The sequence below is a fragment of the Anarrhichthys ocellatus genome, unplaced genomic scaffold, assembly GCF_004355925.1.
Source record: "Anarrhichthys ocellatus isolate YVR2014 unplaced genomic scaffold, GSC_Weel_1.0 scaffold22, whole genome shotgun sequence".
Lineage (NCBI taxonomy): Eukaryota > Metazoa > Chordata > Actinopteri > Perciformes > Anarhichadidae > Anarrhichthys > Anarrhichthys ocellatus.
The window spans coordinates 2,449,926-2,469,525 of record NW_022280052.1 but is presented as its reverse complement, the minus strand read 5'-3'; the positions used below and the strand labels follow the sequence as shown (position 1 = coordinate 2,469,525).

At 41.9% G+C, this 19,600-nt stretch overlaps 1 protein-coding gene and 1 non-coding gene across 3 annotated transcripts in view; one reads left to right on the top strand and one right to left on the bottom strand.

Moving 5' to 3' along the window:
* Window positions 1-19,600, bottom strand: part of hmcn1 (hemicentin 1) — a 79,077-nt gene that overhangs the window by 15,722 nt on the left and 43,755 nt on the right. For both annotated transcript variants that reach the window (XM_031859462.1, XM_031859460.1), the window contains exons 29-71: window positions 19,375-19,501; window positions 19,126-19,280; window positions 18,711-18,989; window positions 17,904-18,185; window positions 16,931-17,039; window positions 16,672-16,841; window positions 16,287-16,441; window positions 15,667-15,790; window positions 15,398-15,499; window positions 14,376-14,552; window positions 14,004-14,155; window positions 13,645-13,768; window positions 11,544-11,719; window positions 11,205-11,301; window positions 10,719-10,841; window positions 10,421-10,576; window positions 9,630-9,911; window positions 9,333-9,500; window positions 8,360-8,473; window positions 8,015-8,101; window positions 7,686-7,877; window positions 7,404-7,577; window positions 7,196-7,309; window positions 6,760-6,905; window positions 6,521-6,671; window positions 6,030-6,227; window positions 5,823-5,936; window positions 5,528-5,715; window positions 5,110-5,206; window positions 4,763-4,927; window positions 4,526-4,639; window positions 4,213-4,415; window positions 3,570-3,651; window positions 3,313-3,444; window positions 2,917-3,066; window positions 2,574-2,733; window positions 2,315-2,439; window positions 2,024-2,207; window positions 1,569-1,666; window positions 1,183-1,461; window positions 889-1,085; window positions 439-520; window positions 69-205 (exon numbers count right to left, since the gene is read on the bottom strand). In XM_031859462.1, coding sequence (XP_031715322.1) covers window positions 69-205; window positions 439-520; window positions 889-1,085; window positions 1,183-1,461; window positions 1,569-1,666; window positions 2,024-2,207; window positions 2,315-2,439; window positions 2,574-2,733; window positions 2,917-3,066; window positions 3,313-3,444; window positions 3,570-3,651; window positions 4,213-4,415; window positions 4,526-4,639; window positions 4,763-4,927; window positions 5,110-5,206; window positions 5,528-5,715; window positions 5,823-5,936; window positions 6,030-6,227; window positions 6,521-6,671; window positions 6,760-6,905; window positions 7,196-7,309; window positions 7,404-7,577; window positions 7,686-7,877; window positions 8,015-8,101; window positions 8,360-8,473; window positions 9,333-9,500; window positions 9,630-9,911; window positions 10,421-10,576; window positions 10,719-10,841; window positions 11,205-11,301; window positions 11,544-11,719; window positions 13,645-13,768; window positions 14,004-14,155; window positions 14,376-14,552; window positions 15,398-15,499; window positions 15,667-15,790; window positions 16,287-16,441; window positions 16,672-16,841; window positions 16,931-17,039; window positions 17,904-18,185; window positions 18,711-18,989; window positions 19,126-19,280; window positions 19,375-19,501 — 6,641 coding nt within the window. The remainder of the gene's footprint in view (window positions 1-68; window positions 206-438; window positions 521-888; window positions 1,086-1,182; window positions 1,462-1,568; window positions 1,667-2,023; window positions 2,208-2,314; window positions 2,440-2,573; window positions 2,734-2,916; window positions 3,067-3,312; window positions 3,445-3,569; window positions 3,652-4,212; window positions 4,416-4,525; window positions 4,640-4,762; window positions 4,928-5,109; window positions 5,207-5,527; window positions 5,716-5,822; window positions 5,937-6,029; window positions 6,228-6,520; window positions 6,672-6,759; window positions 6,906-7,195; window positions 7,310-7,403; window positions 7,578-7,685; window positions 7,878-8,014; window positions 8,102-8,359; window positions 8,474-9,332; window positions 9,501-9,629; window positions 9,912-10,420; window positions 10,577-10,718; window positions 10,842-11,204; window positions 11,302-11,543; window positions 11,720-13,644; window positions 13,769-14,003; window positions 14,156-14,375; window positions 14,553-15,397; window positions 15,500-15,666; window positions 15,791-16,286; window positions 16,442-16,671; window positions 16,842-16,930; window positions 17,040-17,903; window positions 18,186-18,710; window positions 18,990-19,125; window positions 19,281-19,374; window positions 19,502-19,600) is intronic.
* trnas-aga (transfer RNA serine (anticodon AGA)) lies at window positions 17,407-17,488 on the top strand. The gene has a single exon. It is a non-coding gene; the product is annotated as a tRNA-Ser (tRNA).

The following is a 19,600-nucleotide window of genomic DNA, read 5'->3' as shown; positions in this document are numbered from 1 at the left end:
TTTGTGAGCACGTTTCATGAGAATTAATTGCATTGTGTGGATAGTTGTTTGTTTGTTTCATTTCTGACCTGCAATGGCTGGCCATCTTTGAGCCAGGTCAGAGTTGGAGGTGGAACAGCATCTGACTTGCACTCCAGAGTCACCTGTCTGTTCTGCAGCACTGACACGTCCTGAGGTGTGCTCTCCCCAGCAATGTTAGGGGGAACTGTTACAGAAACGACAGAAAGAGACTGACATGGATTTTATAGCCCAATCTCATGTCACCGTATTATGTATTTATTACAGGCATGACAGAAAAATATATTTATTACCTATGTACAGATTGACTGAATCGTCCCTTTTTGTACTATACGTTAATTACCTTTGAGTCAGAGATTGTTTCAACAATGTTATGTACAGCGCTAACAGCAATGTGTATTACACATCTGTGTTACCCACCATGCACTCGAACGAGGAACTCCTTGTCATCATCGCCTGCCGGACTGTTGGCTAAGCAGCTGTATCTGCCTGTGTCCTCCAACTGAGTACAAGAGAAAAACAGTGTGACAAAAGGTGTGTTTGTAAATCCAATGTGAAGCTCTACACTAAATTGAGAGCGCTGCTGTTCGATAAAACAGACTGTTCTATTTCTATATGAATTAAAAAACAGCTAAGTTATAATGGATGAAAGAAAAACTTTGTCGCCAGTGAGGATGCCAATGATTATGAAGAGACTTGAGATTGAAATATGCCTATGAAAATAACTTGGAAATTGTAGGCTATAGCCCAAAATTGCAGGAAGGTATATTATCATATACAGTATTTGATAAAAGTATGTTTTTAATTTTTTATAGATAAGAGAAAGAGATTCAATTTAAATTTAATATGTACCAGTCCCATGGCACTTACCTGAGCCGAGGCCACACGGAGCACCTCTCCTCCCCGGAGGAGGCGTAGACTGTCCGTCTGTGGGAGTGGGCGTCCATCCTTCAGCCAGGTCAAAGAGGGTGTCGGGATACCTGAGGCCTCACACTGAAACTCCAGCACATTATTAACCACGACAGATACTTCTGCTGGTACACCAGAGCCCTTGATGTGGGGAGGGTCTGAAAATGAAAACATAAACCAAACGATTATTTATTTTCTTATCCATGAATCACAGCTGAAGCTGGAGAATAAGAGCTTTAATGTGCTTTTACTCACCCAGAACTTTCAAGCTGAAGTGGCGACTAGCTTGGCCAGCGCTATTGTTAGCTACACAAGTGTAGCGTCCTGTATCATTGACCTGGGCCTGGATGATTTGCACAGTGGTATTCAGATTGAGAAAATTGAGGTGGGGGTCAGGAATCAGAGTTACCCTGTCTTTGAGCCAGGACAAAGAAGGGGTCGGGGTCCCATCAGCAACACACAGTAGAGAAGCCAAGTTTCCTCTGACTACAGTCACATCCTCTGTGCTCCCTGCTCCGTCCAGGCCAGGAGGGACTGAGGAAAACAATAAAAGATACAGTTCATTACCATTTATTGCTGAACAGTTTGCTTTTGTGATGTGGTTCTCAGATTTTACAAGCAAGGAATGTTTTCAGACTCACCATGCACCTGTAGGTTATAATGTCTGTTGTCCACTCCTGCTCTGTTTGACGCGATGCAGGTATAGGTGCCACTGTCGGACACCTGACTTCGTGTAATACTGACAGATACAAAAAGTATCTTGTTACATTTGAACTCTCACTAAAGGTGTAAAATAACCAATAAATTATTTTTTTTCCTTTTTTATGAAGGGTGAATTTCTATATCGAATTAACAGTAGGAAAACCTGCAGGGTACAGCAGGTTTTTAAAAAGAGAATTAATTCATGAAAAACGTAATTGCGCAAGTGAACACAATTTTAACAGATACCAATTGCACCAATACCTTAGTCTTACCCTAATATAACACACTGCTTTGCAATAATTTCAATTTATGTGCACATACAATGCACAAGATATTGTTGTTAATGCAGCACCATGTGCTACAAACTCTTATTGAGCCCTGTCCACTGACCTACCGGAGCACCTGTCCAGCAGAAAGAAGCCGTATGTGGGAGGACACTGGCAGAGGCAAGCCATTTCTCAGCCAGTGGAGCTGGGGCGGTGGAGAGCCTGCAGCAACACACTCAATGTTGACAGAACTGTCCAAAATCGTGGTCAACTGCTCAACTGTCTCACTGTTGCCGTCTATCAGAGGAGGCACTGAAAAAGTAAATGTGAAGCAAAGTCAGTCACATTAAAATAAACAAGACAAGTGACTCAGACTGTCTGTACTGGACAATACAAGTAGTAAAATCAATTTAACCCACCATACACGTTAAGATTGAATATCCTGTCTTCCTGTCCTGCAGTGTTGGTGGCCACACAGGTGTACTTGCCACTATCAGTGGTGTGAGCTCCAGTCACAGTGAGTGTGCTGCCATCCGGACTGATTCTACACACAAAGGCAGCATCGCATCAGCAGTAACACCACCTTTATCATTATAACATCATTTACCACTGGATTGGCCTGCTGTGAAATCCCATACATTTCCTTCTATTTTGTTATTTTCTTGCGGCAAGCATTACCCGAGCCCCTCGTCCCTCGTATTGTTGATGACTTCCCCATCTTTCAACCACTGGATGGTTGGAGTCGGAGTTCCCCGGGCTCGACAGACCAGCTGGATGCTTTCATTTAGCAGGACTCCCATTTCACTGGGCAGCTCTGATCTAGAGATACTGGGAGGGACTGAGAGAGAATTACTGGCCTTAGCACAATCCTATGAATACCATGAGAAAAAATTAAATGGTAAATACATTTATCTGTATGATAAAATATAAGCTTGACAGCATACAGTCGACACATAAAGCCAGACAAGAGTATGTCATAATATTCTGAACTTATTTATAGTGACTGAGGCTTTGCATGTACCTTGTATGGTGAGGTGGTAGCTCTTTTGTGCCTTGCCCTCCACGTTGGAGGCCAAACACGTGTAAGTGCCGCTGTCAGAAAGCTGTGACCGTGCAATCTGCAGCTTGCTTCCTCCTGAGAAGATGTGCATCTCCAGAGACTCTGAATACTCTAAAGAATCATATGAATGAAATTACAATGAGAACCTAGTTATCTAATGTTAGCCCTTTCCCTCATCCACCCTTACTCGTGTTTTTTTCTGTGTAAACTTGTAGAGAAACAGGTCATTTAATTTAAATGTAAGATACAGCTTAATAATGGATATCATTCCCAGGACGACATTAACAACCTACATTTTTTTGGGGGGGGGGGGGTTTGTGTGATTCACAAAAAAATGTAAACTAAACGAAGGCGTACCTATGCGTCGTCCATTCTTCAACCAAGCAAGGCTTGGAGGAGGGATTCCAGTAGCATCACAGGCAAAGGTGACTGGGTTACTGATGGTTTCCACAACACTCTCCTCTGCTGGCCCGTCAATACTGGGAGGTACTGAAGAGGGAGGGAGACGTTTCTTTAATACTATATTGTAAGTGTTAAGCATCGGTTGAAAATTCAATGTGTGTATTTATGAAGTTCTTACAGATTTTTGAATAAATAAATATATCATGAGCTACCATAAATATTTAAGTGGAAGTTCTTGTCCACTTGTCCAGCAACATTGCTGGCCTTGCAAACATATTGTCCAGTATCAGACACCTGAAGAACAGAGCAGACATAAAAGGAAGATAAACAACAAAAATAATAGTCAGTTATCAATTCAAAGTAAAATGTGCCAGAAGCTCGGTAAGAACTCTTGTGGAAGTGAAGCATTCATGTCAAATGAATGTTTTGACCCATCATCAGGCCCTGCAATGGGTATCAGGCTGGGTCCCAAGACATCCTCAGGCCCTGACTTAACGGCACCTTTAAGCTGCCTTTAGGTCCTACTCTCTCCAATCCAAAGAGCAGATACTTGCTCTTATATCTACACTGTATCTGCTTAGACTAAACTGCTGTGGCTGGCCCCACTGACTTGATGGGCAGTATCATCTTTATGTCAGTATCATCTTTATGTCATGGCCCGCTCAGTCAAGCTCAGTCAAGCTCAGTCAAGCTTGGTCAAAGTGTGGCTGCTACAAAAACTCAAGCTTTCATCAAAATAAAAACAAAGAAAAAAGACAGATCACAGTAATGGCCATACTGTTTGACTGGACATGCAATCGCTGAAAGATGTTGAAAACGAGAACAGACACAGCATTGCATCCATTCATCTCTTACCTCTGAGCCTTTGATCTCAAGCATCTGTTGTTCTGCCAGGATGCGCAGGTTTGCAGATTCTGTCACCATCCTGCCGTTCTTGTACCAGGTGATGGTGGGAGGAGGTACAGCGTTGGACTCGCACTCCAGAGTTACTGATTTCCCAACCAGCACATTCACCACCACAGGAGAGTCCCCACTACTGTGCCGGATACTTGGAGGAACTGGAAAGGCAGAGCAGAGAGGAAAACATTTATAGCATAAACATAACATAGTTTATGATGTAAAGTCAGGCGCTCAGTGTACAGTGCACACATTGTGGATGTGGACTGACCAAAAACAGTGAGGTAGATGTGTTTGTAAGCCTCTCCTGCTGCGTTAATGGCCACACAGCTGTACTTCCCTCCGTCAGATACTTTTGCTTTCAGAATCTGGAGTGTACGACCACCTGAAGGCACAAATGGACACAAATAAACATTCAGAACCTACTGTTATTTTTTTCAATGCAAAATGGCTTCAGTTGTCACTCACTGCTCAATGTTCATTCTTTTAAATATGATATTTTAAGCACCTGGCATGATGAGTGCATGATTGGTGTTGGCCTGAATGGGGCCCCTATCATGTAGCCAGCTCAAGGTGGGAGGGGGGAAACCAGTAGCTTCACAAGAGAGAGATACAAAGTTGTTCACCACCACAGTCACAGTCTCAGGACTCAGGCCGATAATGGTGGGAGGCACTGAAAGGAAAAATACGAGAAACAAACAGTAGTTTTTATCTCAGAGTGCAGTCTTTAACAGTATTCAGGTGAAATCAGTTCTTTCTACATGAGAGTAATTGTAGATGCATCTTCAACTCATCTTTTCACAATTTGATCAAATTGAGCATTTAGAATGTAAATGTGATTCACATGCGACTCACCATGAACATTAAGGTTAAAAGATTTTTCTGCACTTCCAGCCACGTTGTCAGCCGCACACACATAGCGCCCTGTGTCAGATACCTGAGCAGTCACCACCTGATGGTTGGGAAAGATGGAGACATGTAGAATCGAGTCAGAACACAGATTTTAAGATATAATATACCATATCAAGGTGATGGAGCGTTTCTATTTAATGGGACAGATATTCCCGTTGTAAATGTGTGGCTGATCTTTCCGGACCTTAGAAGGTTGTGCATAAATAAAGTATTTATTGCATTAATCTCATGTTGTACTGAATAACATTGAACAAGGGTTTCTATGGATTATATATATATATATATAGTAACTTTAACTTGGAATGGTTTCAAACAAAAATGAACTATGCATGAAACAGAACGTGTGCTTCCTGGTTGTTACCTGAAGTGTTCGCCCATTGGTCAGGATCCTATGTGGCCCATCTGAGCTGACTGGCTGGCTGTCCTTAAACCAGGTGATCTTGGGGGCGGGGTTTCCATCCACGTGGCACTCCAGTTGGGTAGTTCTGTTGACCAGGACTGTGACCTCATCAGGCAAATCACTGTCTGTTCCCCGTATGGTCGGGGGCACTGATGAAGGACAGAAATACACAATGAGAAACAGATCTATGTAAGAAGACTTTCACCCAGCTTTGTTAAACTGACTGATACTTGTACCACTAAGTGTTTTTACTCACATAATACTCTCACATCATATTGAATGGAGTCTTCTCCTGCTTCATTGACAGCCACACACGTGTATCTGCCTGAGTCTTCAGCCTGGGATCTGGGAATCTGTAAGACTCGCCCACCTGAGAATAAAACTGTCAAAGGTTAGTACGTATGAAATCATTCTGTCTTGCTCCAACTTTTTTTGTCTCTGTTTTTTTTGTTGTCTATCTCACCTGGCAATATCAGTATTTTGTCATTGGAGGACAGCAGTTGTCCATCTTTATACCAGGTGAGTGTTGGAGGGGGGACAGCGTTGGTCTCACAATATAGAGAGATGGGATTGTTGAGTATCACATCTCGAACATCCCCTCCAAAGCCAGGGGAAGACGTGGTATCACCGACTCCACCAGGCCTGTTGAAATGAGGTGGAACTGAATAGGGGAAAAAAGGAAAGAGCACAAATGTTTAAGTCCTTCTTTGAGCAATTTGGAAACTTAATTTTGGTTTGTGGTTGGAAACATAATCAAGGCAATGGCTCTACATGTATCTAAAAGGATGTTGACATTAAAATATATGTTTTTATTGTGCAAGACTTTTGCAGTTGTTTTCCCTTTTCGATATATACTATTTTAGTATTAAAATAAAAACACATGAGAATACTCTGAGCCCATGAAATGCACAAATAGTCTCAGTTAATACATCGGCATCAGTCAACCCAGTTCACCTTGTATATTTACATCAAAGTCCTTCTCATCCTCTCCAGCTATATTAGTGGCGATGCAGGTGTAGCGGCCAGTGTCTGACACCTGAGCATGCTTGATCTGAACAATATGACCGTTGGCTGTTATGGACACATGGTCATCTGCACGCAGGATCTGTGGTACAAACAGTAGTTGTGGCTTTTACAGGTTATTTTCTTTATTTTCACCCATAATCTCCCATGGAATCAAATTAGATGTCTACCTGTCCGTCCTTGTACCACTGCAGTGCTGGTGTAGGAAAAGCCTGAGCTGCACACTCCAGGGTCAGTGTGCTGTTGACCTTTATCTTGACCTCTTTGGGGGCCAGTCCTTCCCCTGGGATATCATTCTTATTGATCTGAGGGGGAACTGGAGTCAAGAAACGTGTTTAAGATTACACTCACATGTATATAGCTATGTTTGTATGATGATCCTTCATCCATCTTCAAGAATTTACAGGTTGCAATTTCCAAGTTAAATCATTGTAAAGAACTTGATTACTGATAATTATCAGTTTACTTGTTACATGTTCATGTAAGCATATGAAATAGGCTGTGCAAGAACTGATATTTTCCACATGAAAAGCTTTGCACTGTACTCTTCATTTATTTTCTGGTAAAATAAAATAGAGCATGTAAAAAAAGATGCCGGAATCTCACCATACACCTTGACCTCATAGTGCTTCAGTGTCTCTCCAGCCTCATTAGTGGCCACACAGGTATATCTCCCTGCATCCTCTTCTTTAGCATTGATAATCTGCAAGGTTCGCCCACCTGTGAACGTATGGGTGACAAATGAGAAAAGATGCACCACACTACTGTATTCTATTTAGTTTGACTCTAGCGTAATGTACATGTGATCTCAAACCTGGAAGGACTCGGATGTGGCGACTGGACTCAAAGGGAGTGCCGTTCTTGAGCCAGGTGATGAGAGCAGGAGGGTAGGATTGGACTTCACACACCAGAGAGGTGGGGTTGCTCAGAGTTACTGTCACCTCCTCTGCAGAACCGTCAGGACCTGACCCAGCAATGGTGGGAGAAACTGGCAAAAAAAAAGGAGGGAAGTGCAGAACAATCAAATCAAAGACATGATTTAATCTCAAATAGTTTGATTCATACTAGAAATTATTTAAAAGAGTTGTGTTTGTACCCAGGACATTGAGGTTGAAGTGGCGGTTGCGATGCCCCGCACTGTTAGATGCCAGGCAGCTGTACCTGCCAGTGTCTGCAACTTGGGCCCCGGAGATTTGGAGGAAACGTCCGTGAGACAAGACTTGGTGGCGTCTGTCAGGCACCAACAGCTGTCCGTCCTTCAGCCATTTAATCTCTGGTGAAGGGTTACCTGGGAGATTAATAGATCAGGTTAGGGATTAATGTATCTTTAATATAATCTACATTAAGGATCGATCAGGAGAATTTTCATCGGCAAAACATGAGATTTGGAAGTCAACGTAGAGATGTCTGTATGATGTCAATTACCTGACGCCTCACAGGTGAGCGTTATGTTGTGTTTCTCCTTGACTTTAGTATCCACCACAGTTCCCTCGGCCACAATGCTTGGTGGAACTGTCGGATTAGACTGAAAATCAATTACATGGTTCTCACTGTCTTCCAATATATTAAAAGGCTTCCACAGTGAGAGATACATGTTCATCACATCTCTTCAGATTGATGATAAATGAAATCAAAGGATCTTTAGACGAAAACAATTCTCACCCCTATAGACTTTTAAATGGTATTTAAATCTGTACACTGAAGTTGAAATTTTCATTCAATATGATGCCGTCGAAACAAAATACTAAAGTAGGTATATAATATCATTACCGAGGATGTCGAGGTCAAAGTTCTTCCTTTCCTCTCCAGCGCTGTTAGACACAATACAGGTGTACCTCCCAGCATCCTCTGCTGCAGCATGCATTAGACGCAGGCTCCGGCCCCCTAGAGATTTAACAGGCCAATTACTAACATTTATCTATTGTCATCATGGAATGTTTTCAAAGGCTGTGTCAGCATAAACCTGCCCCTTTTCCACAAAAGACAAACACCCTGTGGATGTGTAAACAACATTTAAGCCCGTTGAAAGTGAATCACCCCTCCTAGAAAACTGGGATCAATTACCAAAAATAATTTAGACTCTGAGGCTCACAGCTGTTAAAACATTTACAAACCAGTGTAATGAGATTCAAGACTAATTGCATCTGTCTTTAAACACAACTGAACAGGGTTCATGAGAATCTCCTGTGACAAACATTGACACAAGCTAAATTATACTTTCTACGGCTTAACAATCCAAACAATGGCATCCAATGGATCAACTTGGCAGATGCATGTTACTTCTAGTTATGCACATCTAGGTAGTTTGCTTAAGTTAAGGGGCGACAGTTTAATTTGGAAAAACCCAATACATCTGGTTAAATGTTTAAAAACACAATTCAAAGTAATTGCTACAGTTTGTCTTCTTTCCCAATTCTCTGTCTGTTGAGTTTGGCCCCAGTTGCAATAAGCCTATTACATCTATTACTGGTAATGTATTGCAACTGCTCGGCCATTGAAACCCAGCTGGGTAGCAAAATAGTTTGAGTTTTACTCTTAAATTTAAACCATCATTCATATTGTGGGTTGGCTTGCTTTCCTCGAGTCTGTTCCTTCATGGATGGGACACTAAACCAAGAAGGAATTTTATAGACGTTTGAAGACATCCAACATGACATCCAACACAGGGGGGGGGGGGGGGGGGGGTAAGAAGCTTGAAAAACAATTTCAATTTGAAAGCCCAGAAAGTCAGACTGTAACTCACCCGAGAGGACGCGCACTGAGCTGGTAGCTTTGATTGGCCGACCATCCTTCAGCCACGTGATGGCAGGAAGAGGGATGCCAGAAGCCTCGCAGCTCAGAACAACTGGGTTCTTCACTACAACACTCACATTTTCCGGCAACTCCACCTGACCGATTATACTAGGTGGGACTGAACAAGAGGAGAGGGAATGAGACAAAAAGACAGAAAGAAAATGTAATTAATTTAAATGGGTTGTAATTCCCCAAACTTAGGAACAAATAAAGATTAAAGCAAAAAAAAAAGAAAACAGCTTCATACCATGAACACTGATGTCATGCTTGCTGTCAGCCTGTCCTGCCACATTAACAGCGATACAGGTGTAGCGTCCTGTGTCTGACACCTTAGCATCTTTAATCTGCAGCAGCCTCCCCTCGTTCTGGATCATTGCACCGTGCTGGCCTGTGATAGGCCGTCCATCTTTCAGCCATGTGACAGCTGGTCGTGGCACGCCCTCTGCAGCACATTGTAGGGTCACATCACCTCCTTTTGTCACAGCAACATCATCGGTTTTGCCCTCGCTGCGTCTAATAGAAGGGCGGACTGAAGTGAAAGAAGCAAGTGAGTTGGTGCACATGCTCTATATCGATATCTTTTTGCTGCATGATACAAACATGTATTCATAAATGTAGCGGCGTTCCGTCGGTGTTGTTTGTTATTAAGCCGCAAATGAGCTGCAGACTCAGTGACTTCATTTCCTTACGCGAATGACAGGAGATCGTTTGATTCTTTTCGTTTTGTCTATATTTTACGCAACAAAGCGTTAACTAAATACACAAATAATATATACTGTCACACAGTAGAAAAACTATATGCTCCCGTGTCTAATGCAGCTCTTCGGGTTTTGCACCGGCTGCTGTCATGAAATTGAGAAAAAATGGAGTGTCAATCATTAACATAAATGCTTTTCAATATGTTTTACATATCTTTAGTTCCTGCACAATGAGCATAATTCAGAAATTAAATGGTTAATATTCCGGAAATTCCAATTAACTAATATATAAGCTTCTGGCTCTTACAATAAATTTGTACTTTTTTTGGCACACACGTACCATAAACCTGCAGGCTGTACTCCTTGGAAATGGTGCCGGCTGTGCTGGAGGCTGTGCAGGTGTAGGAGGCTGTATCTGTCCTCTCAGCGCTGGAGATCTGCAGCTGGCGACCTCCTGACAAAACCCTGAGCCGTTGGTCTGATTTGAGCTCAGAACCTGGGATGAACACAAAATACAGGTTAGGTATGGTGTTCAAACATGCAACCCACATGAGATCAGTGCATCACCCAATGTCCATAGTATATTCCTTTTTTCTCTTGTTGTCACGTTGTGTATCTACAAACTAAGATATACTCACCGTCCTTTCTCCAGATAAGGCTGGGGGGTGGTATGCCACTGGACTCACACACCAGAGTGATGAGACTTCCTTCAATCACAGTCAGAGGAGACGCCTCCTCTGAGCCGCGGATACTGGGAGAAACTGTAATAAGAACAAGACACCTAAAGGAGGCGCTCACATCTTATTCAAGCTACATGCTGGTGCATTTCAGGTTAAAAGGGTGAAAAATGTAAAAAGGTACCCAAAGAGAATGTTAACAATTACAACAATTTCTATATAAAAACATATCAATATAATAGCACACCAACCATTAAAACTCAACATAAAACAGTGTATGTATAACTAAAGACCAAACTATCCAAAACCATTGCCACAGTCATCAAACACTGGCTTCAGGTCAGTTCAAACACAGGTAGATACGGTAACAGGCTCATGCAGTCTTTCATCAAGAGTGGGTTCAGCAGAATAACAAACAAATAGAGCCAAAAATGAAGTTAAACTCACCCCAGACATTGAGGTTATAGTTCTTCTCTGTTTTGCCGGCAACATTAGTGGCTTCACAGGAATACCTGCCTGAATCCTGCACCTGGGCACTATCGACCTACAAATAGATATACAGACAAATCATGAGATATGGTCACAATATACTGAAAAACTGAATTATTAAGCCAATAAACTAGATATTTATTTAGTAAAAAAAAAAGAGGTGAATATTAAAAGTACAACTGTTTTGATAAGGAGGAATCACAGCACCTACACCAAACTTTGTACTTCAAGTTGATTCAAAACACTCCTTACAATTATTAATTATCACTGTTTTATAATTTCTAACTCTGGCTGTACCTTGAGCACACTCCCATCCGCTGAGACGGTCAGACCAGGCTTCCTGAAGAGCGGGCGGCCATCTTTGCGCCAAGAAAGGGTGGGTGGAGGGATTGCATCGCTCTGGCAGTGCAGCTCCACTGGACGACCGAACATCACCGTGGCATTCACCTCCTCCCCTTTAATGTTTGGTGGCACTGTGGCAGACATGAAAGCAAGCTACTGAAAACATTTTTCTGACAGATTACAGAGTATCATGGATGCAAAATGAGACCATAAATGAGGTACGCATACACACTATTCAGATGCTCTTTTGCGTTTCTTGACTTTGAAAGGCAGCCTGCTTGGCCATTCTAAATGCTGTAAGCTCTTCATATTACCTCATAAGCAAAACTGAATAATTGCTTCCTGAGATGCACAGGCTCGGTTAAGTTGGGCATCTGGTGCTCTTTAAGTACTGATTCTATCTTGGGTTATGGCAGCATCATCAAACCTGTTGAGAGTAGCTTCATTTCCAAGAAGTTCATGAAACCTAATCTCCAAGGAAATTGCTAACATGCACTGAGGTACATAACAACTCAGGAGAATTCCCACAAGAATGTTTCTGTTCCCCTGTGATTATCTAGGTATCATCACAATCAATGGGTGGCTGAGACCTGTTAACTAGATTTCCTACAACATTTCTGGGACCCTAATCTGAGCAACGAGGCAAACGGTGGAAAATGAAGTTAATTGACAACTTTCTGCAACAGCTCAGTATGACAATGTCTCTATTCTAACAGCAGACTGGGTTCCTTAAATATAACATCTGCGTCAAGTGGCAATTTTATTAATCTAAGCTTCTGAATGTCAGTACTTCATGAGACAGGACAGTCCCCCCTTTTTGGGTGAATCTGTCCTGATCTAAAAAAAGGCTGCTCGCCAATTTCCCCAACATTATGGTCATTGGGGAAAGACAGAAACAGACCCTCAGCTCAGCCCAGGCCAGACACAGGAAGCTGCAGAAGAATGGTAGCAATTACCACAACAAATCTGCCTTTATTTCTCTGGACAAGCTCCTTTTGATCCTTCTGAGGAAAAACACGTAATGTGGATGCTTGTATTCCACATACATATGTTGAAACAGACATACAACAACAGACACATACAAGCACAGACTTTATATGTAAACTACTTGTCTCCTATTTGCTCGGTAACATTAGCTTTGATCAGACTTGTATAACAACTGATCTGCCATCAAGCACAGCTCTGTGTAGGGAAACTGACATGGTTTATTGAAATGCTAAACTTAATCAAATCATACTTCCTCCCCATGCAGAGACTTGCTCAAGGTTTAGTTCAAATATTGTTTCAGTATTTCAATTCATCTTCCCTGCTGGAACTGATGCTCTGTTGAAAGACATACTACAGTCGGCCATAGCCATTACTCAGTAAAACAAGAAGGGAACAAGGAAAAGACATTAAAGTCATGAACACAATGTCCTAAGGAGAAGAATTGAATAATAAGTACTTTTCTTTCAACAGCACCTGCCAACAACTTGCCTAATCAAGCTAATGCTTAATAACAATTTTAATACCAAAACTTATGGGCACTTCAAAGCATCCCCAAAATACAATGCAGTGCAGCATTAGTTAAGTCTCTGTCATAATGATGATGGAAGTTATGTCATTGTTGGCTGAATCTGTGATCAAAAAGTAAACAAAAGCGAAAGCCCACCACTGAAAGTCAAAACATAGGACTGAAATCTCCTGGGGCTGCAACTTCATTGCTCATTTTTCCGCCTCTTCTCAATTAATGAATGAATTGTTTTGTCAGCAAAACGTCACAGAATAGTAAAAACAATCCCTAAGCTGAAGATGACATATTTAAATAGTTTTCAACACTTATGTTTGACTAACAGTCCAAAACAGATATTCAGTTTACTATCATGCAAGACATGGAAACGATGAAAATCGTCACACTTTAGAGGCTCGTTCATCAAAATTTCTTGAAAAATGGCTAAAACAATAAATCTACTGTCAAAACTGTTACTAATTTATTGTTTTGTATGTAAACGTAAAGTATGTAGCTGTATATATATGTTATATATGTTCAGAATTGTTGCAGTGCTGATTTACTCACCATAAACTCTCAGGTCGTACTCTCTATGCTGTTCTCCTCCGGCGTTGACAGCCACGCAGGTGTACCTCCCTGTATCACTAACCAGTGCACTGGTTAGAGACAGCACTCTGCCACCAGACAACACCTGGGAGGAACACATCAACAGGTCAGACACAACACACACACAAATACATAAAAACACAGCAATCAAAAAAACTACAGAATAATACCATGACACGTTTCATGAAAATTTAGGCATATATTGTATATGTTTGATTTAATTCAAGATAACAATTTAAGGAGACTTTATGCCCCATTTTGCCTCCTCGTAAAAACAACAACTAAATAATCATAGTGATATGAGAATAATGTGTATACACCTGTATGCCATGTGACACACTTGCCACAGGGCTGCCATCTTTGAGCCATGTGAGGCTGGGCAGAGGAACACCGGTGGCCTCACACTCTAGCCTGGCAGCTTCATTCACCACAACTGTTACGGTCCCACCTCGGCTGGAGATGACCGGAGGCACTGCAAGGAAGGAAAACGAAAGGATTGCATGAATGCATGACAAACAGTCAGATAGAGAAGTTGCTGGAGTTTTAAGTAGTTTTAAGAAATTGGATAAGGTGGTTGACCGAAGAGTATCTTAACCCTGTGTAACTTAGTCGTCTCCTAGAGAAACATTGTTATGTCTACTTATCTGATTTTATAAAGAATCCGCAAATCTCAGTTTAATGTATGTACTCACCGTACACCTGTAGGCTGTGGGATATCTCAGCAACTCCAGCTAGGTTGACCGCTAGACATCTGTATATCCCAGCATCAGACAGTTGAGCTCGTTCAATCTCCAGCATCTGGCCACGCTTCAGCATAGTCAGGCCAGCTGCACTTGTCAGAGGTCGGCCATCTTTGTACCAAGTGATAGCTGAAGCACAATAGGTAATTCAAAGTGCTTTAAATAAAGCAAAAAACCCATGAAAGTCAGATTTAAAAGACATCAGAAAGAAAAAGAAAAGAATAACAGATAAAGGGATAAAGGTTGGAGTGCAGTCATCGTACAGAAAAAAAAGACAAAAGAAAATGAAAAACAAAACCCTTGTTTTAGCCATGATTAGCTTTGAGTTGGATCACATCTAAGAACTTACGTTTGTTCCAGATATGTAAAAGCTAGATACTAAAAGCTGCTTCAGTATTTTTTGTTTCAACCCTCAGAAAAGTAAGCAAACACTGTCCAGGTGTGCTTAAAGGTTTCGAGAGTTCAGAACACAGAAGCAGATCAGAGACGTGACGTATTTTGACCTATTTTACCATTTAGTGCTTTGTCAAAGTAATAGAATTTATTATTTGACTATTTGTGGAAGTGAAATTTAATTTACAAACCGGATCTCTATTTTTTCTTTGGACAATGGAGCCTAAAACAGATTTATAATCAAACATTTTCACATGTAACATTTTCACAGATATCAGATTGTTGGAATGAAACACCTGCTGTAAAATGCAGACACAGCCAAAGAAAGGAGGGTTCAATAACATTGGAATGTGACTGCTTATCTGTACTGAACTTGTACTCAGGAGAGAAAGTCAGTGGGAAGAGAGTAAAGCTGCCTGTAGGGAGTCATCTGAGATACATTTTCTGCCGTTCCATTAATGGTTAAAGATAAGGAAAAGAGCAGAACAGCCAATTCCAACTCAGCAGACAGAGGAAACTTCACCCTGGAGCCCGTGAGTGAGCACAGCAGGAAGGAGGACAAAGTTTGTGAGGCATCTTACCAGGTAATGGGCTGCCTGTGGCCTTGCACTCAAGCTCAGTGGGAAAGCCTGACAGGATGGTCTGGCTCACGATCTCTCCAGAGTGGGGGATTCTGGGCGGCTCTGAGGGACACACACAAGAACAGTCATTTATCAGATGATACTCTCCTGGCTTCACCTAGTCCTTTGACAGATAACGCAGAGAGAAGTTTATATGACAGAAACCAGGAGATGAGTGAGACAAGGGACGGAAACATGCAGAGATAGTGCTGTGTGTATCTCGAAGTTACCATGGACACTGAGCCGTATGCGCTGTTGGGCTTCACCAGCTGCATTGGTGGCCAGGCAGGTGTATTTCCCAGAATCCTCTAGTCTTGCCTCTGTGACCTTTAGCATTCTGCCCGCTGACTCCAACTGTGACAGATACAAACACATACAGCACACAGACAGTTCAGACTGGTAACTACTTTTAATCTTAACATGTGAGCATAAAAGTGACTTCAGTGCTTTGCCTGAACTAATGCTATGCTTAATTTCTGTATTCAGACATTTGCTAAAAACACATCACAGGCCAAAAGTCAAAGACTCAACTGCAATTGACTCCCATTTAGAATAAAAAAACAAAACCTAGCACAAACACTCAGCGACTTAAATTAATGTTGCTGAATATAACGGTGCCTTTTTTTCCTTCTGTGTAGCACTGCATTGATGTAAACAACCAATCAAGGCCCACCCTTAAACAAAACAGTGTGTGTGTTTTTTAAATTCATGTGAAATGTAGCGACCGTTGAACATTTTTGAATGACTACATTGGTGCATTTCAACAGCATAAGTCTGCATGTACTGTAGGGTTTAACTGAGGCTGTGCCTACTTCAGTGGGATTCATATTCAGCCTATCAGCGAACCAACCTTAAGGTGCCCCTGTGTTGTGTCAACTGGTCGGCCATCTTTCAGCCAGGTAATGCCGGGAGGAGGGATGCCGCTGGAGATGCACTCCAGACTGATGGGCTTGTGGAGAACCACTGAACGTTCAGCCGGCCTGGTGGTTCGAATGGATGGAGGAACTGTGGAGATGAAAAGGATACAGTTATTCTCTTGATAACACTTTACAGCAAATTTGGAAAAAAGGACATCACAAAAAAGACAAAGTAGTATTTACCCAAGGTGGGAGTGTCTCTGTGGCTTGCATTTAAAGCACAAATTACATTTATTACAATTAATGTGTATGCATAACTTTCCTCTATATTCATTTGTTGTCAGAAAAATCACGTGACAAAGCATTTTAACATTTTACCATGGACGACCACATTGAAGTCCCTCTCGTGGTCTCCTGCTTCATTAGTGGCCACACATTGAAAACGAGCCGTGTCAGAAACCTGAGCGCGGGAAATGACCAGCCGTCGACCGCTGGCTGCTACCCGCAACCCCTCACCCTGTCTGACTGGTTTTCCATCTTTATACCACCTGGAAAAGAATAGTTTTACATTGAACAAGTGTGTGTATGCATTTTTATTTAAATCTGTGTATCTGTATGCATGAGATGGAGATCTTACGTAATGACAGGAGCAGGTGTTCCAGTGGCTTGACACTCCAGCTCTAAAGGGCTGCTCACTATCACTGTGCTGTCTGTCACGTCATCAGCTCCGTCAATGAAGGGAGGAACTAGGATTGAAAAAAATAAATGTCTGTGTCGCTTTAAAGTAATATTTCAATGCATTTGACCCTGGAAAACCACAATAAATACCTGTGAAATAAAAAAATGTATCTAATCTATTTGAAATGAATTAAAAGCTTCTTTTTTATTTTTTATTCATTATAAAATCTCAACTTTGGAACTAGAATTTATTCCAGTCTTTCTCTATTTCTGCTGCTGTAAGTAATAATATCAAAAAAGGTGAGTGAATATAGTATGCCTTTTGTAAAGAGTTCTCCTTAGTCAGACATGCAAAGTCAGCAAAATAGCAGGTGGCTGGTTCCCGTGTGAAAGGCCTTCGGACAAAATAACAGTGTGAGTCACATATTGACACAAGTTGTCGTGGCCGAGTGGTTAAGGCGATGGACTAGAAATCCATTGGGGTCTCCCCGCGCAGGTTCGAATCCTGCCGACAACGGATCAATAATTTTCCACTGTGCATAGAACAAGCTGACATGTCTTTGAAATAGGATTAGGTTTGTTCTTTGATATTAAATAGCAGAGAGAGAACTTAAAATCTGCACTGTGGATTCTTAAATGGCTGTCTGTGAAGTGAACACACTGCTGTTAATACTGTATAGTATACGGCAAGTACACTACTAGTAGTAGTATATAATTTTTTATTTATTAACAATTTGAGCAACTAACTACTAACTAACAACTAACTAGAATTAAGACAAAAAACAAAAAAACCTGTGCAAAGATAAGAGACGTCCCAACAATTCTCGTTAGTTTGGGTCTAACACGACAGTGACAATGATAAAAACATTGAGACATGAGTGTGTGTGTGTATGTGCTGTGCATGTTGTCAGTTGGCTGTAGTGTTTCTATACCTAGAACTTTGACGTCGTATTTGACCTCCTTCTCTCCAGCGATGCTTGTAGCTACGCAGACGTAACGTCCCGAGTCTGACACCGTGGCTGAGAGGATTTCTATTTGACTCCCCTGCTCGAGAAGACGGACACTTTCACCATCACGCACAGGAACTCCATCCTTCAGCCATGTGAGGGAGGGGGGAGGGTGTCCCCCAGCCTCACACTCCAGAATCAGAGGCTTACTGAGGACCACTTTCCTCTCAGTTGGCCCGTTATCACCCCCTGCAATGGTAGGAGGCACTGGGGGGGGCATACAAGAGAAACAGAACAAAAGGAGGGATAAGCTTGGAGGACTTTTTCACTTGACTGACATCTTATTTACATCTCACACTCAAGGCTTCCAACACGTTCAATTTCTTTATGCATAAATTTCTCCACTCTGTATCCATTTTTGTGCTCTTCAAGGATCAAGGATTTTATTTTTACATGAAATTGTTTGCGCACCATCCACAGCTGTTTCAAATTATTCTTGACTGCTGCAAAGGTATTTATGCTTTGTGAGTGAAACCAAATGCCTTAAAGCTCTGATTAATACAATAATAAGCTTCAGAGCTCAGAACATATGAGAATGATTGCAAATGCAGAGACACAATGGGAACTTATGTTCAGAGAGTTCCTCAGTTGAAAACTTAATTTCAATGTCCAAATGCGCTCTAGATATTTAAGAGGATTCTTTTAATGCTTTTGCTTCAAGCTGAAATACAGCAGCACAGTAAAAAAGGATAATGTGTGTAGATTATTAGGTCTCAGATGTCAGGTTCTTACAGTAGACGTCCAGTTCATAGCTCTTCTCAGCGCTCCCGGCCACACTGGTCACCTTGCAGGTGTACTGGCCAGCATCTGACGCCTGCACCCGAGGCATCTTCAGGTAGTGGCCTCGCTCGACATACTGAAGTTGTCGGTGGGACAGGATGGCCTCACCGTTTCGGTACCAGGTGATGGTGGGAAGCGGCAATCCCCGTGCCTCACACTCCAGTGTTATCAAAGTGTCCACCAGGGCTGTGACCTGTGAGGTTATGTTACCACTTTTGATGGAGGGGGGCACTGGAACAATGGCACAAAAATTACGAATCAGAAATTTGTAATTCACCTGTATTTAGTCACATTAGGTTTATCGTATAAAGAGTAGGCTTTGCAAGTAGTACCTGACTGCATAGGATCTGTCAAAATCCACACTCACCAAAGACATTGAGGTTGAAATCCTTGGACTGTTTGCCGGCTGTATTCACGACACTACACTGGTAGCGGGCCTTGTCCCCAAGTCGAGCACTTTTTATCTTCAAAACCTGACCCCTGTTTGAGACCTCTAGGTTGGGATCACCAAGAAACACCAGCCTAGAAACATAAGTTTAACCCAGTTTATTCAATTTGTTTGATAATTCTTACCATAGTAGAGACAGTAAGTACTCTCATATTAGAAGGCACTTACTTCCTGTCCTTGTACCACTGGATTGTGGGAAAGGGCACTCCATGCACATGGCATTCTAGACTGATCTCCTGTTTGACGATGGCTGAAACATCTCGAGGAGAGCCTGACCCTACAATGGTTGGTGGGACTGGGGCAGAGAGCGAGAGTATCATTGTATATTAGCTGACTCATCAAGAAACTGATTCATTGAGAAAGCACAAACAGTCCTACACATGTGGCTGCTTTT